Source organism: Merops nubicus, unplaced genomic scaffold (assembly GCF_000691845.1).
Source record: "Merops nubicus isolate BGI_N331 unplaced genomic scaffold, ASM69184v1 scaffold11341, whole genome shotgun sequence".
Taxonomy (NCBI): Eukaryota; Metazoa; Chordata; class Aves; order Coraciiformes; family Meropidae; genus Merops; species Merops nubicus.
In genome coordinates, this window is record NW_008586302.1 from 19,099 (window position 1) to 44,207 (window position 25,109).

The window sequence follows — 25,109 nt, forward strand, 5'->3', positions numbered from 1 at the left end:
ATTTGAAACAGGTTTGAAACCTGATTATGGGGCTTTGCACCGAAACTATGCTTTCCAATAGGGAAATTGTTTACAAATTATTGAACCTATATGTGTTCTATTTTCTAAATAACATTATCATTTTATTTTACATTATTGGCAGATAATGGGAGTGGTGGTAAAACACTTCATTAACAGAAAAGAGTGGGTTTTTATTTTACCTGAAGAGTGTGTTCTTGGTAAATGAAATTATGAAAAGCTCTTGAAAACTATCAAATATCCATCTGTTTTGAATTCTGAAAAGGATTTTGGGAGACTGATGGTACTTCTGCTTTTTAATTTTTTTTCTCTTTACAGGCAGGCTTTGAAATTTTACATTTTGTGGTGCAGATAATTTCCTGGATTTTGAGTACCAAAAGCTGGCACTGATGAGTAGATGGATTTGTGAACCTTGCTACAAGTCCACTGGTTTTAGTGAAGTTGCTCTTGATCTCACCTGTGTAACTAAGAATAGATTTTATTCAAGCCAGAAATTAGGTGCAGTGGTGTGAAGCAGGTTAATTCCCTCACTGCCATGCATTGAAGCTTGCAGTGGAATTATAATATTTGCCACTTATCAGTAAAAGTAAGAGATTTTTTTTTCATTCCAACACAATCTAGTTTCTAATTTTTGTTCAGCTCTGCTGCTGGCATATGTTGACTTGTATCTAATGGCCTTTGTTTGCATTCTAAGCTTATCTCATAAATTGGCTTTTGAAATCACAATCATCGGTAATAATGTTTCACTGTGGTGACCATGGTTAAACATTTCTCTCCTGTCCCCCCTCCCTTCTCTGTTTGATTTTCTTTTTCTTTTTCTCTTTTAGGACCCAGGTTTCTCTTTGGTGATTCATGACAAGCTCCAAGTTCCTAATACCATTCGTAAGGCATGGAATGAGAAGGACAACAGATGTGATGTTTGTGCCACACACCTGAACCAGCTGAAGCAAGAGGCCATTCAAATGGTGCTGACCTTAGAGCAAGCTGCCAACTCAGAACATTATGATGCCTCACCAGGCTCTCCCCCACCTCTCTCCAATACGCCCACACTAGTCAGTCCCCGGCACATGGGCAGCCTGCAGCCCAGGGACTGGGCATACGTGCCTGCTCCTTTTGCTACATCTAATTATACAGGCTTTGTTGCCAACAAACACAGTGGAAAACCCAACAGTCTAGGAATTGTCAACGGGGTGGAAAAGAAAAATGGCTCTCCTGGACACCAAGCCAAGGTCAGCTTTCAAATGGCCACCAGCCCTAGCAATGGTAATGTTCTCAACTCTGTGGCGATCCAGGCTCATCAGTTTCTTGATGGCACCTGGTCTCTGTCAAGAACAAATGGTGTCACTTTATATCCCTACCAAGTAAGTATTTTAAAATAACAACATATGTTTGTTTTCTCCCTGTTGAAGCTTGCATGGGCATGCTAGCAGTACTTGCTCCTGTTGGGTAGAAGTAGAGGCGCTCATGTAGTGAGCATCAGAACAAGGAGTGCTATAAATTCCTGTTTCCCTGCTAGGGGATTGAGTTGAGGGAGACATAGATCACAACCAGTACTAATTAAAACACCTTTTATTAATTCATCAGTTATTATTAATAGAACCAAGCTGTTCCTTTTAATAGCAGATAACTATTCATACAGTATATGCAGTTATTCCCTCACACAGTTTTCACTCCTAATACTTGGCTGGAGCAACAGCTGGGGGACAAAGACACTTGTTTACTCACAAGTGGAAAGTGTCACTAGTGCATCAGGTCATTTCTGGGTTGGTATTCAGGAAGAACTCAGAAGGTCATTTGGTTCATCATGTGTTCTCATGATCCTATAGTCTTTGTTTATAAATAGCAAGCACTGCCTTCATTGATGTGCTCTAAGTTACATACATACTTGTTGATGCTAGTGTGTGCTGGTAATCTACAGATTCAACTCATTCTTGGTGTTCTGATTCTTATCAGTTCTTATGGATTGAAAAGGTCCACACTTAGAAGTTCTGAGCAGATTTTCATGTAGTACTCAGTTCTTTCGTCCTTCTTCTTGGCCTGCTGTTTTGTGATACAACACACCTGTAAGTACCTGTAGAACCCACCCACACCAGCTGGTCCAGAAGGGGCTTTCATGTTGGGATGTAAGCTTTCTGATGCACTTAGCTGCAGGTGGTAAGGTTTTCAGAGTAGTCAAGCACTTGCAGATGGTGACATAAGCCTGTTCTTTTTGGGTTCTCCCAGCCAATTCCTGGCTTCCTTAGGCATATAAATATCTCTGGAAGTTGGTCTTTCTACTAAGTTATGAACAGATTGCAATATAGATCCCTAAATTAATATTTAACATTTATCAGTATGAGTAACTGATATCGGAGTCATAAAAAAGCAATGTTATACATAAGAATTAAGATATTGTCATGCATCAAAGAAGGCTTGGTAAAACCAGAAGTGAACTACAGTTATTTTATCTGGAAAATATGTGACTTTATAGTTTTGTGGATTTATGCTCTAGTGAACCTGAATCACATTTGGGCAGGTCAGTATGTGATCATAGTTTGATTTAATAAAAAAACCTAAACAAAGAATGCACATTAAGGAAATGATAATTATTATTTGTATTAGGAAAATCAGTTTAGTTTTATTGCATTCACAATCTTTTATGTTCATTTTCTATGAAGATGTGGGGTTTGTTTACCTTTTAATAATGTTCATGGTTCTTAGATGGTTTACCTTCTTGATTTGAATGTGAATTTAAAAAAGAGGTACTAGCTGCTTACTTGCAAGTATCTATATTTTAATTAAATTTTCTTGCCTTCCCTTAACAACAGTAATTAGAAAACCTTACTGTGTGTTAGCCAAGAGGAATAGAAAATAGGAAAAAAAAAAGGCTTTATTTTTTTAGAGGGGTAAAAAGCCTTGCACTTCTCTCAGAAAGATGCAGTACCCTTATACACCATGATCTTGTTAAATTGATGTCCAAGGAGAAAGTCGCATGTCTCTAGACTTAATGGCGCCTCTTGAAGACACCTCCTACTGTAAATTAGCTTTTGTTGGACAGTCCAGATAACCTGACATAAATGGTTGAGTACTGTAGAACTCAGCTGCTGCAATAGTGTAGGGCAAGTCTTAAACGACATGCCACTATTCTGCTGCATTTTTAGAAAGAGTGCTATCAGAAGTAAAACATTTCAATTTATACACTGCCAGATTTAGGAATGTATTATATGCTTAAAGTCTGAAAAATAGAAGTAGTAATACTGTGTTTAACTAGAGATACATTCCAGATGTAAAAGAAACTTTCTAATAATTTCATGGAGGTATTATGGAAACTTATGAATGGAGTCTCCTAAGAGTAAGTCAGAGGAATAGCTGCTAAGAATTGTTTAGGCAGAACTGTTCCCACCTTGAGATTAGGAGATGGTGTAGATGGCCCCATCAGTCCCCACTGGCCCTGTTTTCTGTGATTCTATATTTAGCCATCCCTTGCCTAGACAGAAGCAAAGATCTGGTTCCGAAAACCTGTGATGTCCCCTAGGCCTGTCTCATAAATGAACAACTGATGCTGTTTTCTGTAAGGGGATGACTCAAATTTTGCTGGTAAGTGGTTCTCTTAGAAAACAGGGAATCTCAGGCAGCGAAAGGGAATTGATTGTTCTTAAACAAAAAGCATGGCCGGTTAAAACCCTCTTACAAACACTGGAATGCTGAAATGATTACCTGGTTAGGATAGAACTGACCCCTTTCTGTTGAATACATGTAGGAAAATAACAGCCAACGTTCAATAGAATTTGATCCAGAGCCTTGAAATCATGCTCTTTCAGTCATCAGCAGGTAACGTTTGTATACCCTGGAGATCAAACTGTGTTTTAACACTTGTAAAGGCTTCTGTTGATACCGCTATTGCTCAAAGGGATTTCAATCCTTTCCTGCTCAGGGGAAGCTCATTTAAATTGGTGAGGTTTTACCTGAGAAGGGCTGTAATTATTGGTGCAGCTGCTAATGTGAATTACAGGATGCCATGGTGTTAAGTACATTTTTGTTGCTTACTGTTTATTACATAACACTTCTTGAAGGGGAAAAAATAAGCCCTACCAAAACAAACAAAACAAACCTTTGGGCCTGGGGTACTGATGTGCAAGCCAGAAGTTCAAACACCTTGATGAAATGATTGCTTCTCATAATTTTTATAAACAGTGTGATGCTAAATTCAATGCATAACATTTTTATTTCTTTATTACCCAAAGCTGCTAAAGTAGCTAAAACAAACTCACCACAATTAAGGACTCAAATCTGTTGTATTCTTTAATAGTTCAGACAGATCTAGGGGTTTCTTTCAAATAGATTAAGCTGGTTACACTAAAACAGTCTTTCTGGTGTAAAAGCACTCCATTATTTAGAAGTAGTTTCTCTTTAGAATGGGGCACTCTCTTTTAACCTAAATTAACCGTGTGGTTCTTGCATGTTGGTGTGCCTTTAAACCAAAAGCATTGCAGTTAACTGTATTGTGGTGTGTGCTGCAGAACATAAATCGTTGGTCCTTTCCTTGGTCCTCTCCTTACCTTCCTGCATCTGCATAGGAATTTTTTCATGTCTTTGAGTACATTATTTTAAAAGGGGAAAGAAAAAAAAAAAATTAGCACAGTGTTTTTGGTAGGCTTGAGTGACAGGAAGGCAGGAAAGAACCAGAGAAATGGAAAAGGCTAACTGTGCCAGGAACAATGTGGGCCATGAAAGGGAAGAATGCATAATGGAAAACGTGGCCATTGATGTAGGTGAGCACCTCCTGCTCCAGACCTTGTGGCTGTGAAGTTTGAATTTGGTACGGAAAATGATAATGCATGTAAGGATTTGAGTAGGGGTATTGTGAACAGGATGATATTCAAGGAAAAAGTGTTTCTTTCTCCTCGGCACTTAAAAAGATCCTTTTGACCAAAAGTTTGGAAAATGAGCTCTTAAACTACTGAGAGCTTGTTGGCTCCAGGCATAATGATCTCAAGCCTATTCAGAGAGTTATCAAAGGCTTTGTTTGTGTACAATTGATGAAAGCCTACAGTATGTGCTTTCTGCTTCCTCTTTATGTATAATGTGTGTTTAGAAGAACACTGTTCTCTGACAAAGTACCAGCTTGTTCTGGCGTTTTGCAGTGATGAATGATTTGTTTGGAGTTTACTTAGGTCATGACTGTCTCATAACACATCAGTTCTTTCAGGCTCAGGCTTTTAAAAAGAAACTGGTAATGATTAGAGTTGGCCACAGAGCCAATGCCTGTGTGGGGGGTATTCTCATCCAGGATTTTGATTCCAAGCTTTTTTTTCCATGTCTCAGCTGTCTAATTTATTTCTCTTCCACTTGCTGCTACTTTTTTAAAGTGTTCAGCAAGCAGGATAAAGCTAAAATGTTAATGATTGCTACACCAGTGCCAGGGTAATATAAGTAGGTTCTAAAGCACATAATGCAAGGTACAGACATCAAGTTACTGGCTCTATCTGTAGATGAACTGGTATTTTCAATAATTATTCCATGATTTCTAGAGCCGGAGCCAGACCTATTTTGCTGAAGCACCTTAGCAATAAAAGAAACAGAGGTTCGTATACTCTCTCTGCTAGTACCATGTTCTTGTGTGACCACACATCATTCAGTATGAGATACCGCTCACAGAAGTTATTTTGCCTTTGTGTGGTTATGTTTCGGTACAAAATTTTTTGGATGGCTTGTGTTTCAATAGTAGTTCACTCACCGCATGTCCGAGATCCACATTCAAGTGTGATGGCTCCATGAACATAGTAGAAAACTTTGCTCCTGTTACTGCCAGCTCATGATGATGATGCTGAAGAAATGAATGTAAGCTCTTGCACTGATGTGTGTTTTTTTTTTTTTGTTGTTGTTCTGTGACCTGGACTCTAACAACAAAGTAATTCTACCAGGAGAATGTAGACTGGAAGTGCGGGGATTTTATTTCCAAAGATTTTTTGATTGGGCCAAGAAACAGTTTGTCAAACAAATTCATTGGCACTGAAATTATATCTCTCTTAATTATCTCTGTTGCTCTCTTCCCCCACACATTAGTTATCTCTGAAATAGCTTTCCTCTGACTAAAAGCCTTTTAAAACCACATCACTAACATTGATCTGACAAGATCATCAACTGACATTTTGCCATGATTGTTTGATCATTCAATTTGGATATTATAGGAGTTGGCTATTTGTATTTCATTTCTCCTGTCCATCTCCTCAGCTAGCAGCCTAGTTGTATACTCATTCTCCAGTATAATCAAGAGGGAAAACTGAAGTCTATGTGAACTGTAGGAGTTGTTTCTTTTTTGCATTACTCTGAAATGATTTGATCTCTTATGGCATTTTTATGCATGGCTTAATGACCTTAGAATCATTACTTTTCCCCTTCATGATACTGAGGTGACCAAGGGAAGAAAGAGGTAAAGAGTATCCCATGGACTGAAAAGAGCTAAGTAGGCTTATCCTGTGAGTATGAAAACCCCATGACTCAACTGTGATGTGAGGAAGAAATCTGTGGACTGTTAGAGGAGTGAGTTAATCCTGTAAATTAGCAAAAGCCAGGAGATCACAATTAGTGAGGATTTGGAGTCTTGCTTTTCTCCTCTGCTCTGTAGCTAAAGGATTTTGTCCATGTGTGAGAGTACTTTCTTTTCTGAAGTAATAGCAGTGCTGATTGTTTGCACCATTGAACAACAGTATAAACTGAGAGGAGGGGAGGTGCTCTAACAGTGAGAAAAATGACGTGGAGATGGAATGGAGAGAAGGAGAAGACAAACTAAAACATCAGTGCAAAATTATCCCTTTGTCTCCCATGGTGTAAATAGGTTGGCACAGAATCAGAAAAATCTGTCAACTTCTGCTTCATTTCATAGTTCAAGAACATAGAGAATTAAGTTAAGACAGCCCATTTGGAAGTGAGAAGAGGAAACATGCTTTTTGATGCAGTGTAGAGTTTTGTGGAAATAGTACTGAGGCCAAGAGCTTAGGAAAATTCATAAAAGGATTGTGTTTGTGGGCAACAAAAAAATCCCCTTTTTTTTTTTAATATTATGATAAGAAAAAAAAAGAGAGAAATTTCCATATAGTATAAAGCAAGTGAAATTATTCATATTCTGTTAAGAAAGTTTCCTTTTAATACATCCAATATACAGCTAAGGACTAGAATTCCTGAAGCTACCACTGACGCTGTCCGCCAGAGGTGTAACTGGGCTGACTGGGAGAAGGATACTGATGTACTTAGTGAGCTCTTAGACTCTTTGTTCCTCTGTTCTGAAAGTGGCCTTTGAGTGGCAGCTGGAAAGAGAGAGCCTAGATTAGAGCCTGAACCTGGTGAAGGGTAAACACCAGATGACGAGTGCTGTGTTTTGGATGGAGGCTCCTGATAAACAGATTAGTGAAAAGTGCTTTTCCAATGGTTTTAACTTTGTTGCCAGAGGTTGACGTAAGTATTGTATATCTCAGAAATCTTTTAAATGTATTATTTAAAAAAATTTCTTACTCAAGTGTATGAATATTCATGTCTTCTAAAAACTCTCATTGGTTGAATCATTCATGTGAGCATAATGTTGGTCTTTAACATTGCATAAATATTTGGTCCTAAGGCTGATGTTCCTCCTGTATCTTACTATTGTTCAACATCTGTTACAAAAAGAGAGGAAATAGAAATGTACATACCCAAAGGTAACTCATTCTAACCGAGATGGGAAGGAGGGGATGACAAAAGAATTAGAAAGCAAATTTTTAGGAGCTTCCCTTTAGATTTCTAAGGGACACCACTCAAGACACAAATTGATGTATTGTCTCCTTGACTAAGTCATTTGTTTCTCATGTTTTGCATAAATGCAACATAGATTTAAGATTAGATTTAGGAACATCATAATAAAGTTATCTTTTTCATTTTGTAAAACCATGTTCTAAGCTCTGATTTTGTTTAGAAAAATATTTTGGCTTTGAAATATGAAGAACTGTATTACTGTGGGGAAAAAAAAGACAAAGCCTTTTTCCTTGATGCTATGATGTGCTTCTGGGAAGTAAGGAATAACTAGCTAGATGCTGACGTAACTCTGAAATATGATTCCATACAGCTATTGTGTAAAATCATTGTTTTCTTTAAAGTACTTTTGAAATGATGTCAGAAATGAAGCATCAAATTCTCTGTTGGAACAGTTATCTTTAATTCTGTGGATTTGAGTTAAAGTTGATGATTGTTTCCTTATATTCCAGCGTATTATGAACTTGAGAGGTGCATGTTTTCAGACAAAATACATTTGGGGTCAGACTCTTTTCTGTCTCACTTCAAGATAATTGTTTTGCAGTTGACATGGCTACATTGGTGCAATAGAGATAAGAATGAGATCAATATCAACCCTGTAAGGTCTGATCAGCCAGAGTATGAGAACAGCTGTGGTGATGGGAGTGAACACTGGTGTCTTGCACTCCAAGTGGGGTCAGCTTCCCTTTGGGCTGGTGGATGGGGAAGCTTTCTTTTTCCGTATACCTCTGGTCTGACCCCACACTGAAGAGTACGTTGGAACTGCTCCTCTTGACAGATGAAAGCAAAAGCTAGTTGTCCAGCAGCTTTTGAATTTTGAATGTGCCTAGCTGTACTTTATGAAGATTAAGGAAGGATTACATACATACAGAGATGAGTAAAAGCCCCTCTTTTCTAATGAAGCCATCTTGTAAATCAACAAACTCCTCTGAGGAGGCTCTTGCTGAGTGATTGTCCCAATAAGGAGGATGATATAACCAGTGAGCAGCATACCAGCTATACTCCTCCCTCTGATCGTAAATCACATGCCAAGGATCCAAGGTGGCCAGTCACTGGTGGAATGAAAGGTTTATAAACTCTCAATGCTGGATGCAGTGGATGCAGGGGGCAAATTGACCAAAGACCCAGGTGGTTAGTCCAACTCCGATTGTGTGGCCAAAGAATGATACCATTGTTCCTTCCTCTGCTTCTGGCTGTACTGGTGTCCCACTGCCGCTGTGGGCTCTGCCTACAGAAGGCAGCTGGGGGGCCTTTGCAGTAACTAGAGAGCCTACATAGTATGCTTACTATATAGGTACACTCCCCCTATCCACTGTGGGTAGAGCCAGCTTTTATGCTGTTAACTTGGAGGTGGGACACCTGATGTTAGTGCTAAAGGAGAGGGCACCTGGTGGTGATCTCCTAATGGGTTCCCACCCAAGGTTGGCCAGACCCTGGGTGAAAACCAGTCAGGAAGATCTTTCTTGCTTGATTGTGGACATCATCCACATGTCAACCCTCATTCAGGGCTGGGGGTTTAAACCCCAGCACTTCAGGAGACATGAAATTAAACCTCACCTTTCATTCCCATCTAACCTCTCTAGTTGAATTTGGAACTGCTTCAAAGGCTGAAGGGAAAGGTAATGAGCTCTCCTCTTCCAAGAGGCTGGTTGGTGCTCACTGTGCTAATGTTACTAGCAAATCTCAGCAGGAGCACGTGTAGCTCTTCCTTATATTTGGAGTACAAGAGTCACTATCATTTGTGTCATTAATCTGTCTGAGGGCTTTGGGTTTATAAACTTATGAAGTCTCAGATCTGACTGGTAGACATGAACATCTGGTGACTAAACCGCAAGCAGTGCAAGGTAATAGCTGTATGGATAGGGGTGCAAGGGGGGAGGTGTTTCTGTTGTGACAGTTCTGTGAATCAAATACATGCGTCTGTCATGCTTTACTTCATACAGCTTTTTTTTTTTTTAAAAGAAATGGTGAGAGTGGCATATATGTGTCTATGAAATAGCTGGCTAAATTTATGCACAGGCTTTTGTCTAACGGGAAATCCAGGAAAAGAATTAATGTTTGGAACTATGCTTGATGAGATCACTTCTGCTTCCCTGACTTCACAGTGGCTGCATCGATCTACAGGGAGTACAGTTTGGTGTCACTGGGTGATTATAAAACATACCTGTGATGTGAATTCTTCAATTTCTTTACACCTTTTACTGCACTATCTATTACTTCGCAAGAAAGTCAAGGCTATTACTAAAAGCAGAGTTTAGGCCTAGTTTTGAAAAAAATTTCTATTCTAAGGCATATAGAATACTTTGCTTTCTTGTGAGAGGCAGATAGCTGACAGATAGGGTTTATTATTGCTTTTCTTCCTGACAGGTTTTAGGCTGCTGGAACTACGTAGTTTTGCTGGATTTAAACACAAATCATAAGCAAAATAATCTGTTTTATTATTGTATATTTTCTTAGTTACTGTAGTACAACATAGAAGGTGGAAAATTAACTCAAGCATTATTAAATTATACAGAACATAGAAGAGAATGCGTAGTAATGAGATATCATCAGTTCTTAATTGATCAGTCTCTCTGATCCCTGAAGACTGTGTAAAGTTCATTGCCAATGTGCAGGAGGTAAAAAGGTAAAAATGGATGTGACACAATTCTCAATTGTACCATACAGGTATATCATAACAGTGATCACAGACAGGGCTGATGGGGAAAATGTGCTCAGAAAGCTTTGTGTGCATTTGGCTTCCATGAAAGTCATCACAAAGAATCTTGCAGTGTTAGGTAGGTTTAACTGAGGCATAGTTTGCAAGCTTGTGGAAGAGTTCTGATTTTTTTTTTTTTTTGCTTTTAAGTAACATAAATGAATATTATTGTTTGTCCTGGTCAGCAAATAATAAAATCGAGCTACTAGTCAGGTGAATTTGGAGAACAACTCAGGTAAGGGTTCCTGTCCACTAGACCTTCCCGACAAATTACAAAAGGATCGGGAGGTGTCTTAAAACTTATCTATTTTATTTGATTCTTGGGTGTAAATGCTAAGTAAATGACTGAGTTGTGTTCATGCAAATAAGTGCTTTGGAGGGAAGAATCTAGTTCTCATGTTCCTACCTTTTCATTATTCTTTGCCCTAGTAAGTTATCACAAGGGTCTATGCTTCTGTAATCCTAAATGCCTAGAAGTGCCATTTATAGCCAGGACTTTGTAGTGATGCTGATTATCTCGTGAGCATTGTTTTGCACTTGAGAGTCTTTGTAAAGATCCTTCTGAACATTGATGGAGACCAGCTTATCCAGTTTCATTATTACTTTTATATAAGTAGGCAAAATGCAGACACCTGGCCTGGTAACAGCTAGGGCTAGATGAAGAGTTTTGAAAGGGGCATGGGAAAAGAGTTATGTATGTGCAAGTTATGTATGTTATGAGGGTTTTTTTGGTGTCGTCCCACCCCCCCAAGCTCAGTGATGTTTTATCTTCTTCCTTTTCCGTTCATTGCTCAATGACTTTAATCACACATTGTATTTGCCTCTTCTTCCTGCTTCCTCAATGCTTTGCCCCTGAAGCAGGGACAGTCGGCACTGGTATAAGGGGCTGTCAGTTCTGGGGCCTCTAGGCGTTTCATGTTGTAATGAATATGATAGAGCACCTCATTCCTCATATGTTATCTTGTAAAGGTGGTTTCAAGTGTGGCTGTGGAGCCTTATTATGGCTTCATTTCCCTTTGAGTGTGACAGTGCACCTACAAATGCTTAACAGAAATATCAGAAAACAACTCATTGCTCCCAAGTATCTAATTTTTATATGCTGCACAATTTTATATCATTCATGAGAAAAGATTTTTGTTACTGCTATTGCTGCCGGTATTCTTGTGCTAAATTTGAATACATTGAGTAGAAATCCCTATTTGTAATTTCTTGAAGAATCCCTAGATGGTAGTACAGAAAGCCAAAGGGACCTGTCAGTAACCACAAGTCTACTAGAGCAAGAGAATGGTTTGTGCTTAGTTGATTCAAGAATTTACTCCCAAGACTTTTAAATGTTCCACAGACATAGAGTGGGGAAAAATAAAATTCTACCAGGAAATGTAAACTCAGCTGAAAGAGAGCTGGAGCGATAACTGTATAGTAGTTTGCAGACTTTAAATTCCCTCCCTGTAAAAGGACCCAAAATACTTTGAGCATCAGAAATAAACCTTGGCAATATATTTGAAGAAAACAATTTTTGTCTCATGCTTTACATGTTAAGAAGCAGATGTACAGGAAAGTGGAAGGCTATGCCTGAGATGAATGTTAAACAGTTTGTGAAGAGTCCAGAAAATAACCTCTTCTTCTGTTACATTCACAATAAAAAGGGCCATCTTGCAATTTCTCAGGTGGAAGTTAGTCTGTGCCTGCCTGGAAGAATCAATATCACAGTGGATTTTGAAATAGAGAAATGATAATGGTTCTCAAAAATTTGGAAGATCTTTGGAAACTGAAATGACTGACTAAAAATACCTTTCTCATTGATTTTTTTTTTTTTATATTCAGATATGGCTTGAACTGGAATTTTTGTCAACTGCCCAGAGTTCATACACTTTACCATTTACAACAAGCTGCTATTGTGCTTTCTAAAAAGAAAACAGGCTTTGCTTTAAAGGGAATCACTTGAAAGCATGCCCTTGGGAAAGAACAAGACTACAGAAGCTTCAAATTGACCTCTGATTTTTTTTTTTTTTTTTTTTTTTTATGTTTTAACATAATTGAAATGTATTCTTTCTAAAAGATTCTCAGTCCAGGATATATCTTCCTTGTTGTTTACTCTGCCTTAATTCTTTATAAAAGTAGTTTCAGCAGATACTAAAATCCTGTCATCCTCTTATGCTGCTCTGTTTTTGCCTAGGGAACCTTCTGCAATGCTATTCTACTGGAAAATTAAGCTTTGTAAACTTATTCTTGAACTTTCATAATCACTGATTTTTGTTGGATAGGACTAAACCTTGTGTGTATGAAACTCGCTGTCTGTAGGGGATGTTGTACAGGAATGTGTATTTTGGAATTCTAACCCCTGGGTTAGGCACAGGACTAAGCTGCACCTGTTTTAGATGGCTTCTGTCACTTAGTAGTGGGAAGCATTTGCAGAATTACCCCTGAAGTTTTCATTTAATACCTAAATAGCATAGAGAATTTAGTGCTTTAACGCATAAATATATTCATTCCACTTCTGATTTGTTTTGGCCATCCTTGGTCTGGTTTCCTTGTGTGCATATATTTATGTATATACACACACAAATATATTTTTTTCCACACTTTGTTTACTTTAGGAAAGACTCCTGCTTTACCAAAATAAATTACTAATAAATTCCAGGATAGATTCTGATCTGAAATCAGGTTCACTCGACTGCTGACAGAGGTTCATAATGCTCTTTCCTTTTAATAACTGTATGCCATTCTGCTGATATTAAGAAAATCAAAGAATTGGAGTACACCAACTTCTGAAAGCTAATGTTGTAGAAGGGGGAGCACTTCAGCCCCTCTTAAGAATACACTCTAAGCAGCAGATCTATGAATGTTTCAGGTTTGATTATAGTTCTGCATATGGAATGGTGCTCTGTATATTGGATCCAGTTCATGCCCATCTTGTATACTCTTTATTCTAGTGTAAATGACTGTGCAAGATGTCTCAGTAAATGCCTACAATATACCTTCTGAAGAGACATGTGAGACCTTTCTCTTCAGTTACACAGATTACAACACTGCACTTCCACTGACTGTAGTCATCCTTCGTTTGGCATGTCGTTATGGAGCAGAAAATGAGTCCATGATGCTCTATTAAAAATTAATTAATATAGAATAAAGAATTTCTTTCAAAAACTGATTCAAAAGTAACTTCTGAAACTTGCACGTTACTAACCTAGGAAACTGATTGAAAAGGAAAAATTCAAAACATTTCATGTGAAATTAAAAATTATTTGTGGAATACTGAAAGCTGAAATGAAAACTGAAGATAACCATGAGACATTTATTACAGTTCAGAATTGTTTACTAGAGTTTAGGCATCATTTCAGATAATGAGCCTGTTTGTTATGTTTGGACTTCATTAAATGCATTTAATTAAATCTATTGTAAATCTGTTTTATTCCCAAGGGGCCAGTTAATGTAATTTTGCTGTTTGCTTATAAAAAATATCAACCAATTGTTACGGCACTAATTTTATTCACTGTTTATTTTTAGACTGTACTGAAGTGCATTTTGTCAGTTTACTGTGCAAACTCCTTGGAGTAATAACTTTTTGTCTCTGTGTCCTCTGTAGAAGAAACTGTATATCCATTGTCGATGTATTTAAAAAAGAAAAAAAGAAAAAGAAAGTAGAAAAGTTGTTTGCAATTTATTTAGGTTGACTTTTATGATGAATAAATAAATGTAGCTATAAATATATATGTACATATATTTCTGTATACTTTCAGACAAGTGTCTTGTGCTGATAATCTCTTAACCTTTTGACTGAGAAGATCTTTTAAACTTTCCAAGTGGTTTGTTTTGTTCTCTCCTGTGTCTTAGGCTGCTGACAAGAAAAGTGACCAGGGTATGTAACAGAACAAGAATAAACCTAAACAAATGTCAGTGGTAAAAATTAAGGAAATAATAAACCCACAAGAAGGTAGAAATTAAGACAATGAAAAGGGTCTTAGATAATTCACAAAGTATGAGTCTACCTGAGATTAATTGTACTACAGAGACAGGCAATAATTCAGAACAAAAACTGGAATACCATCCTGTATATGTACTGTGTATGAATTTTGCTGTGAAAGTGCACACAAAATGTATGTATGAGTAAAAAGTCAATAATTGGCAGTATTTACTGTGTGCACTGCATTCTGAAGCTAAACACATTAGGTAGTAAGATGCATAAGACTGCCTATGGCTGTCACTTCTTTGTGTTTTACAGCCCTTCTTTTAGACAGGAAATGTCTGATATGAATTCGTTAAAGCTGTGTGGAGTCTATACTTGGTTTGATCCAAGTTCTCTTTTACTGGAAAATAATCCTTGATGAATCAAGTGGTTATTTGCCCACTCAAAATTCTTATGATAGGTTATACTGATGGAATTTGAAAGAATATCCTCTTGTGAGGAATGGTTGCCATTTGGTAGTGCTGCAGGTTGTAGATGTTCAATTGTTCTCTCTTCTGCCATTTCAGGAGGGGCTGTAGAGCACAGCAGAGTAGAGATAGTGCCTCTTCCCATATTATACACTTCTCAGAACTGTGCAGTTTTGGAAATCTACGTCTGCAGTTCATATCTTTCAAACTCCTCACTGATTTTTTTTTTTTTTCAATGCCATCTAAGAAAAGCAAAAGTTATGTGCCTCAGCATTGTCTAGAAAGAATACTGATCTAAAATCAGTGGTGAGCAGAAAACATTGTTCTCCATCTGACCTTATTTAGTTGGTTGGTGGAGATGGGGACTGGTATTAATTACTCAATCTGTGAGTGAATGTGCACTGAATTCCAGCTGAGAATGGACAGTTCTCAGTGTATAAAAGCCCTAGGGGGAAATGTGGGAATGTGATCTTCATACTGTAAAGCTGTCATACTGAAGATGGATTATGATGGCTCCTGCAGACCAAAATGCAGATTACATATACTGGGGAAGGATCATTGTGTGTACTTGAATTAAATGCTATGTCAGTTTCAGCTAATGTAATGTTGAGCTAGAGCCTTGAAATCCATCCTTATCTTGGATTCCTTCAAGATCTGCAAATTGAAAATGGTCAACTGAAACAAAGAAATTTGATTGAAAGCTTAACAGAAGTTTAAGCAAATAAGAGGGGGTAAAACCATGATTAGTTTGGAAAACAGAAGTAGACTAGGAGTATATGTAAAAAGCTGAGACAGTTTAGTGCTGTGTAAGAGACCCATCCTGTTTAGTAGAGTACCATAGCAAGAGCGTAGCCTGAAGCTCACAACTTGACCTCTTCGTGCTACTGGTTAAAGGGGGGCAGAACAGAGAGAGGCTCAGTTCCTAACAATTTACAGTATACAGCAAGAGAGCTTAATTTGATATTCAGTTGAGGATGTGCTCCTCCTCTTTTTTTTTTTTTTTTCTTTGATTAGTTGAGAGGACAATAAATCTAGAGCAAAGAGAAGACAACATAGTGTAACTTGGCACCTAGTTAGTCTATAGAGTTCACCCCAGGAAGTGGCTTCCAAGTCAAATACTTATAGTTGACTGATTTTTATGACTGCTAATAACGGTTGTAGCGATGCAAACTAAGGTAATAAGGCAACCAAATCTATGCCTTAAGGCATTCACCTTCAGGGCCAGAAAGGAACTGTTTCTGTTCAGCTACTGGTCTCATCTGAAGGCTCTTATGGCACCTTTTGAATTCTTTTCATGTATTCTTGTTAAAAGCGATGCTTATTGCTGTCATAAAATAATTTTAAAACCTCAGCAGGACATTTTTATTATTAACATGAAAGTAAGACAGGTGTTCATGTATTGTGACAGATTAGAAAGGCCAACCTTGTTAAATTTACAGAGAGGTCACTCCTGCTGATGCATAGCTTCTGCAGCACTACCTGTGGTGGTTTTTTTTTGTCTTTAGCAACTGCCTACTGACTTCCTTGGAAATGAGACAATTTCATGGCAGATCCCATTAGGACTGATAACTGTGATATTAGCTGTTGTCACATCTCTATGTTGGTACCATGAAAGAAGGAATACTTATATGTGGCTATTAATAGAGGTAGAAAAGGGGAATGTAGCTACACAAAGCCATAGATAATCCAATTCATGATGAGTTACATTGTGAGATTGTGGATTAGGCCATGGTTTGTGGAAGTTGTCAGTATGGAAGTTGAAATGAAATACTGTTTCCCTGAGGGAAAAAGAGGAGTATGATACTGTTATGCTTTTTTGACTTGAGATGTTAGCTGGGATCAATGTCTTGTAAGGTATTTGCATTGAAAGGATATGCTGTTGACTTCTGAGGGATGTATCAACACCTCTGCTTCTGGGAATAAAGTAAGACTGTTCCCTAGGCAAGTGAAAGGCTTACACTTCTGAGTCTTTTCCAGCTATAATTCAGCCCCCTAAAAATGCCTTTCTTGCAACACCACTCTGGTAGTTCTTCCCTTGTTTTCACTTCTGCACATCTTCGGTGCATTTTTGGACCACGTAATAACCAGTCCCCCGCATTTACATTTAGTGATACTGAACCCTTCTGAATGTACAGTGTAACTTCTGAGCAGCTCTGCATTCAACCTTGTGTAAATGCTCCTAGTCTGGCTGTCCTGGCTGGATCCAAGTCTCAGGACTCAGACACAGGATCATCTTGATAACCTTTTAGCGAGTTTACGAATACGTGATGACTGTGGATACATGTTTGTGGTTTACACCAAATTCAAGATCATTTAGCTTGGCTTCATTGACTTAGGTGTAGAAATGTGATTGCAAGACAAATCATTATCACCTTGTATTTGCCACATACAAAAAGGTTAAGTGTGTTCCTATGGACAGCTATTGTGACTCAGGACAGCACCTTCTTTATCTGCCTGAGCCCTTACAACTTCATACAGTGCCAGTCAGCATTTAGAAAGAAAACTGCCCTTACAAATGATGAGTTGAGTATATTGGTTCACCTGAATATATGCATCTTCAGTGATTTTAATTTCATTGTGAGCATTTAAGCTGATAACATTTTAAGAAGCAAATTTCAAGTAGAACACTGGGTAGTTTGCAGTTCTAAATGCTTCCTGTGAAATCAAGCCCAAACAGAGGAAGCAGAAAAGATGTTTTTTTTTTAGGAATGAGACAAATTGTTCTTTTGAAGATGAGAGATATAACTGGAATGCAGGTAATACAGTGGAAGGTGTATTGTAGCATTGGTTAAACTAAACAGAAATGGAGAGGGGGGGTGCATCAACTGAATGACTAGACACAGTGATCTGAATGCTTTATTTCTTTTTTAAAGCTGTCTTTGCTAGCTACAAGTTCCAGTGGATTTTCAGAAGAGCTGAGACTACTTGGAGCTTCAGACCTGTCTTGAGAGATGCAAATTTATCAGACCATTAAATGTGCACTGTACATTTTATTCCACTAAGGATGAATCAGGATACACAAGACTCTCCTCGGACTCCTTTCAGAGTATGAGATGTTAATATTTCATTGAGGCAGAAAAAGAGAAAGCTGTGTAAGCAGTATAAGCAATCACTAGTGTCAGAGGTTAACTTCTATTTAATCAGTTCTTAAAAATTGTACTTCTATGTGAAGATGATTTAGGAAAGCGTTTGGAGAAGGATACCACAGAATAAATCTTCAAACTTAGAATTATTTGAGTTGAGAAAGATTTCTTAGTCTCTTACCTTAAATTTTCCAGGCTTCTATAACGCTTGGTTTAAAGTATGCATAACTTCTAAATTAGTTGATTCTTCTCCTCAAGCAGCTCTTTTGTATTTATTCAGAAGTTCATGCCTCTTGCAAGATTCAAGTCCTTGGGTTCCTAAGGTACATTACTGATAGTCTTATGGCCTAACACACAGAAGGAAAAAAAAAATGTACTACTGTGGTACCTGCCACCACTGCTATAATTAAAAGTTTGGCAGCAGTTTATATAAAAGCTAATACTTGTTTTCTGATGGGGAAGCCACTGTGATGGTACTAGTTTCTGCATAGATTTGAGGCATTTGCTGGTTCCTTGGGGGTCAAACCCATGAATCTGGGTTTGAGCAGCTGGGTAGGAGACCCATCAGAGGTACTGATCTTACCACCAAAAAAGGTCAGATCTTAAAGTGACTGTGTGTGGACTTAATTTCCATTATGCCACATCCTTATGCAGTAATCATTGCAGGAATCTCTAAGCCTGTCAGGTTTTTTTTCCCTACTGGAAATGAAGTCTCTCTTGTGCTTTCACAGTAGAACTTGATCATATGTCTTTTAAATAAAGACTAATGATCCGGTTCCTATACCTATGTGTGGATAAACTAATGGTGTTTTTAATTGCTTACTCTTTTGCTAGCTATAGAAAGAGGTTGCTTTCTGGGTCAATAATGCCATTTAAGTTAAGCCTACATGCTGACACACTCTGGTAGCTTCTAGAGCTATTCTTGTCCACTGACAAGTGAAAGGTCAATGGCTTACAGATTGCTGTTTGTGATAGGGAAACAGCTACAGTTAAGATTTGAACTTTTAATGATGTCTTGATGTTGCTAGCAGTTTAGTAACTGATCAGAGAAATGAAAGCTTGTTTTCATAGCAAATGTATTACTCCTGCACACAGTAGTGATAGAGACTTGTGCCTCATCTTCAAAAGTGTGGTTGCTTCATCTAGCTGCTGCCCCATGTGCACAGAGATATAGAAGTCAGATTTGGTCGTGTGGGCACGTAGTAGAAAAAGATCCAATTAATTTCCAGCTGCACAGCTTTATAATGAGCAGCAAGATATACAGGTAATTAAGAGAATTAGCAACTTGATAAAAGTAGATCTAAAAATTTCTGAAAGCTAGGAGCAACCTCAGCTTTCATGCAGGTTGCCAAGTTATTGTTTTCTTGACAAGAAAGGAAGCAGTTTTATTGTGTTGCTGCACAGTATCTTTTTATATTGCTGAAGTGCCTAGAGACAGAAAATTGAGACCAGAACCTCTCTTGCTAGCTGTGGTTCCTATTTTTCTTTGGCAGAGTAAGTGTGGGAATGTGCCAAATGGGAACTCTTACATTGTTAATCTGTCCATGGAGACTTGGCTGGTGAAGCTTAGTGAATGAGAAGCGTATTTGGGTCTAGCTGATGGTGCTCTACTACTTTACTCACAAGAGATATTTCACAACCTTGCAGGGGTCTGCCCAGGGGCAGTCTGCTTCACTGAGGGAGCTCTGGGGTGTGGACACTGAGCAGATTTATATCACAGGATGTCTGTCCTGTCTGTAGCTTCCTTGGGGAGGTATAGGAGAGGCTGGCATTATCCTGAATGGCTCTCAGAAAACATGGATGGTATTGAGGAAGGTAAGTTGTGGTAGCTATGTTTTTTTTGTAACAAAGTACAAAATCTTTCAGAATATTATCTTTCAGAAAATGTTTTGATAATGAAGCAGTAGCCAATAAATAAAATTTGCAGGCTGTGCCACTCAGACTAAAGGAGTACTGCAGACTAGCATCTGCATCCTGTACAAGGCTTGAGTTCGTTCAAGGGTAGGTATTTGCTGTCCTGGATGCTTCAAAACACGTAACTTGCCCACCTTGTATTTTTTTCCTGTTTGTTTTTCTGCTTAATAAATATATTGGTACAAAGTGAGCAAAGCAGCAGCAGGCTTGGTCAGTGCTACTTCAGATTCAGTATACTGATTCCTTTTGATGTAGAGAGTGCAAACTATTCCTTCCATGGATTACTTAGTTCAGGAGGGCACTGGCAAATTGAGAAAAATGAATTAATTGATAAACCAGATCGAAATGAACCTATAACCCTCATGTCTCAGTGGTGGAGGTTGTTTGGGAATGTGCATTAGCTTGTGTTTATCAAGCTGTGGTCTGTATGGGAATTTGCTGATCAAGCAAATGAACCCTTGTAATAGGCTTAATAGAGCAGATTCCCTGTTTTATAATAAAGCTTTTCTTATTGTGAATTAAATTCTTATGTGGCATTGTTTTTGAGGATAGTGCGCTCAAGAAGTACCTCTCAGATTTTCAGGCAGTACTATTGCTCTGTATGGTTCTGGTTTTGTTTTTCTTTGCTTTTCAGCTCGAAAGCTAGGACAAGAATGTGCACTGAGTGAATGAGTGAAAGTAAGGAGGAGAATGGTGGATGGCTGAGAAAATAGTGTCATTATTTACAATAGAAAATATAGCATAAACAAATTTCAGAAATACTCTTGTGAGGCTGCACTCTAAGGAAGAAGAATCAGAGGAAAATGTCTTACAGTAGGGAGAACCCTCATCATTTGAATGTCTGATTGGCTGTTTGATCAGCCTCTAAGGAGCTGATCATAAGACTTTAGTAAAATATTTCATTTAATGGTATGGGCCCTTGAGTGTGAGAAGGAACTAGCTGTCATAGCAGTTTTGATGCGAGATTGTGCCCATGTCTGTGCAAATTAGGATTTCATCTGTGCTGAGGAGTGCACTGGATCAGTGTTCAGTAGCTATCTTGTTTATGTAGGGACACGGGAGGAGGCTGGAACAGTCAAAGGTCATCTTTCTTTTGGACAGCAGGAAGCTGGAGGTTGTAATTAAGCTCTAGGTGCTGTCATGGTAACTAAGTAATGTTTAAGTAAAAGTAGTTCATGCTAAATACAGTCTGACTTGTTGTTAAATGCAAAGCATAATCAGCACCAGTCCTAGTGATTCACCCTTTGAAAGACCTCACTCTCAGGTGCATTGTTTTGTATTTAGACACAAAGTCTGTGCTGTTATGATAGCCCCTTCTGCTAGATCAATATTTCTGCTTTTGTATGCAAATTTGAATGAAGCAGGAGCAAAGCACACCCAAGGACCCTCCCTGGAGTTTTAGTATTCACAATGAATAGCGCGTTGCCTTTGCTAAGCAGTATTTGGTATGCCTATGTCCAAGACAGAAGCTAAATGCAACAGGAACTATGCATGTCCTTTTTTCAGCCTGTTCTTCTTAGAACAGATTCTTTTGGCAGCAGAGGACTGTTGGGAATTGCTGTCTTGCCCTTGCTTACAGTGTCTGTATCAGTGGTTGCCGCAAATCTCAAGCTATAGCGCTTAGTATCCTGCTTATGGGAGAAAAAGGTCATAATCGAAGGGCAAGATGCTATAAGACTATGCCAGTGCCCTCAGCTACAGGAATGTGTTACCATTTAAAAGTTATTTTTTTTCTGAAGGTGGATTTTGTCTTGAATAATTCCTTAAATGTCAGCTCTGTAGTGAGTGATTTGAGACAGATGCAGACTATGTCCTTGGTACTCCATGGTGTATTAAAGATGACTGACTTAGCAAATCCCCACCACTTTCAAGTTGTACTGATTGAATGGTGTAATTGTTCCTTTTTGCACTGGGAAGGATGAGGTAAGATTAATTTGGTAGTTGTGTGGGCAGCACAAGATTTCCCTCTACCCCTCTGCACCTAGTTCAGTAAACCCTTTACCAGATTTATCTCAAAGCTTTTGAAGCTGTATTTAACAATAATATTCAAAACTAACTCTTAAGTAAATTTCCCTTTCCTGTTTTCACATGCTAACCTCTCCCAACAACAGTCTAAAATTATGAAAATGAAATATAGTAAATGTCAAATTACCCACATTTCCCTTATTTTTTTTGGCAGTGAGCACCATGGGTCCCAGCTGTCACCTTGTCCTTTGAATCCTACCATACATAAATTTATGCTGCACATTTTTTTTACTGCGCAGAACTTAACAGAGAACTTCCATGTTAGGCAAAAGGAATGAAGTGAATATTTCCAGAGGGGTTCAGATAAAATAGCCAGATTGTAGGAAGAGGACCTACTACTTATTGATATATTCTCTTGCTGAGAGATGTCTTCTCTAGGTGAAGTAGAAAACCAGTATTTCCTTCATTAACCTCCATTCTGCTGAAGAGACTCAAAGTGTCAGCTCCTGTGCATTTGTTTTCAGATTCTGCTTTCTGTAGACAAGTTACTGTAATTCTGCTGAAATCTGTAGTGTCTGTGAAGTTGGTGGCTTACTGAAGACATGAGATTTTTATCTTGTTCTGCAGTCTACTATGCTGTCACATCAGACAGTGAACTCGTATATGCTAAGAGTGGAAGAATCCTTTGAGTTTTCAAAATAAATTTGTATATTAGAGTTCTTGCCTCAGTCTGTAAGAATTGGTAGGAGTAGGTCAAGCTCAGGAAAAACAATAGGGTCACTTAATTCTTGGACAGATTTGCTATTCTATACATATGTCAGAAGAAAGACACTTGAAAGATGTATTGTGAGATGCCTCTCCTAATCCTTGTATCATTAGTCCCATAGGTCAGAAGCCAGGCTTTCTGAGCCAAAGAGGAAGAATAACCTTATGCTGTTATGACTGAGAGTAAACTTTGATGAGTCAAAAGTAGTCAGACAGAAGATAAAAGATTAATGTTTTAGAAAAGCCAGAACACCTGATTGTGCGTAATGGAAAACTTGAGATTAACCTGCTAAATTTGTGTTCTAAGCAGGTTTATGAGAATTTGATGGCTTTGGTCTGTTAAATCTTTGAGAGAGGTATCTTTTAGAGCTTCCCTCAACTCATCTTTTAAAGGGAAGTCTTTAAGGAGAAACTTTTTCTTGGCTTATTTTAGACGGCAAATGTCTATATTAACCGGGGAGTAATTTTGTCAGTATTTATTGGGCAGAAAATCCAGTGCTGCTCTGAATCAAGAGTGGATTGCCAAAGAAGTAATTCATGAGTGTGTGTACGTTTATGAAAGAGAGCTTTCTACCTTCAGTTTCTTCTTGCTAGTGAGCTTCTCCCATGAGATTAGGATATCTGGACACTGAGGATTGCTTTCTAGTGAATTTGAACATAGATTTGTATCTTAAATTTGGGTTTAGATATTGGTACATTTAATAAGTTTCTGTGCATCCAGTTCATTCATCAGTCATTGACATTAGATAGATTTTGGGGTTGTTCCTGAATGCTAACACTACCTTCAGAGCAAGGGATGTTTCACATCTTTCATAAGTGCTAATTTCCATTTGTTTATTAATTTCCACTGGGAGTCCTCAGTTAGTTTTAGAAACATTAATGAGCTTGGCTGTAAAACACCCTTACGTAAATATAATTAACCTCATACTGCATGATGACGAGTCTTATGCACAGAGTGACACTCTAATTGGAACAGGAGAATGTAGTCTGGCTGACACCTGTGGTTTAACTGCTGAGCTATCTTTTTCCTATGAACTAGCAAATTTAAATCATGACTTATCTCCAGCTCTTGCTGTATACTGTTAGAAAGCAATGAAAGAGGACGTTAATGGATATCTTGCTTTTATGAGAATAGGAGAAAAAAATGGGGCCTTGGGAGGGACATCTCTTGTTCCATGTGTACTTAAAAGGTTTTTATTGAGGCATGAAAGGTTGTATTGTTCTGTGCTTTGTCTTTTTGTTGCTTATCCAGGCAGTGATGTGCTGCCAACAATTCAATAAAGGAACTTGTCAAAATATATGCTATTAACTGATCTTAAACCTCATGTATATGTTATGTGTATACTCACAGAAGAGAAGCAGAATCAAGGAATCATTTCTTCTTTTTCCCCTTAAATCCAAAACCAGTATTTGATGAGAGAGACAGTGACACTGAAGAGGCAGATTTACATGAACTGTACTTGCAAGGCATACATTACTGGGGGAAAAGAAGGGCAATACCCACCTAGACTCTGATTCTCTTAATGTTCAAAGTGTACATTTCAACTATGTCTTCTGAACTGGGGTGGGGAAAAAAAGAAATTATCTAACAGTTGTGGAATGTCTGTTCTGTGAGTATTTTTCCTTAAATGCTTGATATATCCTTGGTGCATTTGCTCAAGTTTGTGAATGTGTGAACTTCAGTGAGCAATGTCAGACAGGAGAGGGAAAATTTGATATCATGCTAAAGTTACCTCTAAAGCCCACTCTTCAGTTTGGTGTAATAGTTTAAATGATTTCTACACTCTCCAATCTATGATACAAAAGAATGCGATAGAACTGACTTGAAGTCAGTAGCATCTAGGTGTATGAATTATATGACTTCTTTCTGTCCACTACTTTATGTATATGTACTGAACTCTGAATAAATGAGAATTTATTAGTCAAACATTGTGGATATGTGTTTAGTTGCCTAGTGAGGTACTCAGCCTGTGGATTGACACAGATCTACAAATGTATGCAGTATAAACAATACTCTGTAAGTACCAGACACAAAAAGAGGTTCCCAGCCTGGCATAGAGTTTGGCTTAGCACCATCTTTGCCCTTCATCTCCACTGGCTGCATGAGCAAATGGACAATTCTATCATTAAATATCAAGTTCTAGTTTGTTATCCTGTTCTTGCTTTGATACAAGGAAAGGATAGCAACAGAGTGACTTGAGGAACTCATCTGAGCACACTCTGATGTTCCGCTTGAGTCTGAGTGTTGCAGTATTACAAGGTAACTCCATGGTGAAATGCTGGGGTTTGAACCCCGAGCCCCCGAATTAAGGTTGACATATGGGTGATTCCTACAGCCCTTTATAAAGAGGAGGTGAGTTTGCCTTATAGCTTCCCCCCAGGGTGCGGCCGGCCCTGCAGGGAGAGCCAGAAGGGAAATGAGCCCCAGGGGTCCTGCACTGAGTGAACAAAGGTCAGGTGTCCCTGCCTGGGGATAAAAGTTGGGACCACTGGCAGGGGGGGGGGGGGGGCGCGCTGGGCGCGGGCCG

General features: G+C 38.4%; 1 protein-coding gene across 1 annotated transcript in view; it reads left to right on the forward strand.

Moving 5' to 3' along the window:
* Window positions 1-845: 845 nt before the first annotated feature.
* Window positions 846-25,109, forward strand: part of LOC103780908 (kinesin-like protein KIF26B) — a gene marked incomplete at both ends in the record, with an annotated part of 144,505 nt that continues 120,241 nt past the window's right edge. The window contains one exon of the mRNA XM_008948607.1: window positions 846-1,379. Within this exon, the coding sequence (XP_008946855.1) occupies window positions 846-1,379 (534 nt within the window). The remainder of the gene's footprint in view (window positions 1,380-25,109) is intronic.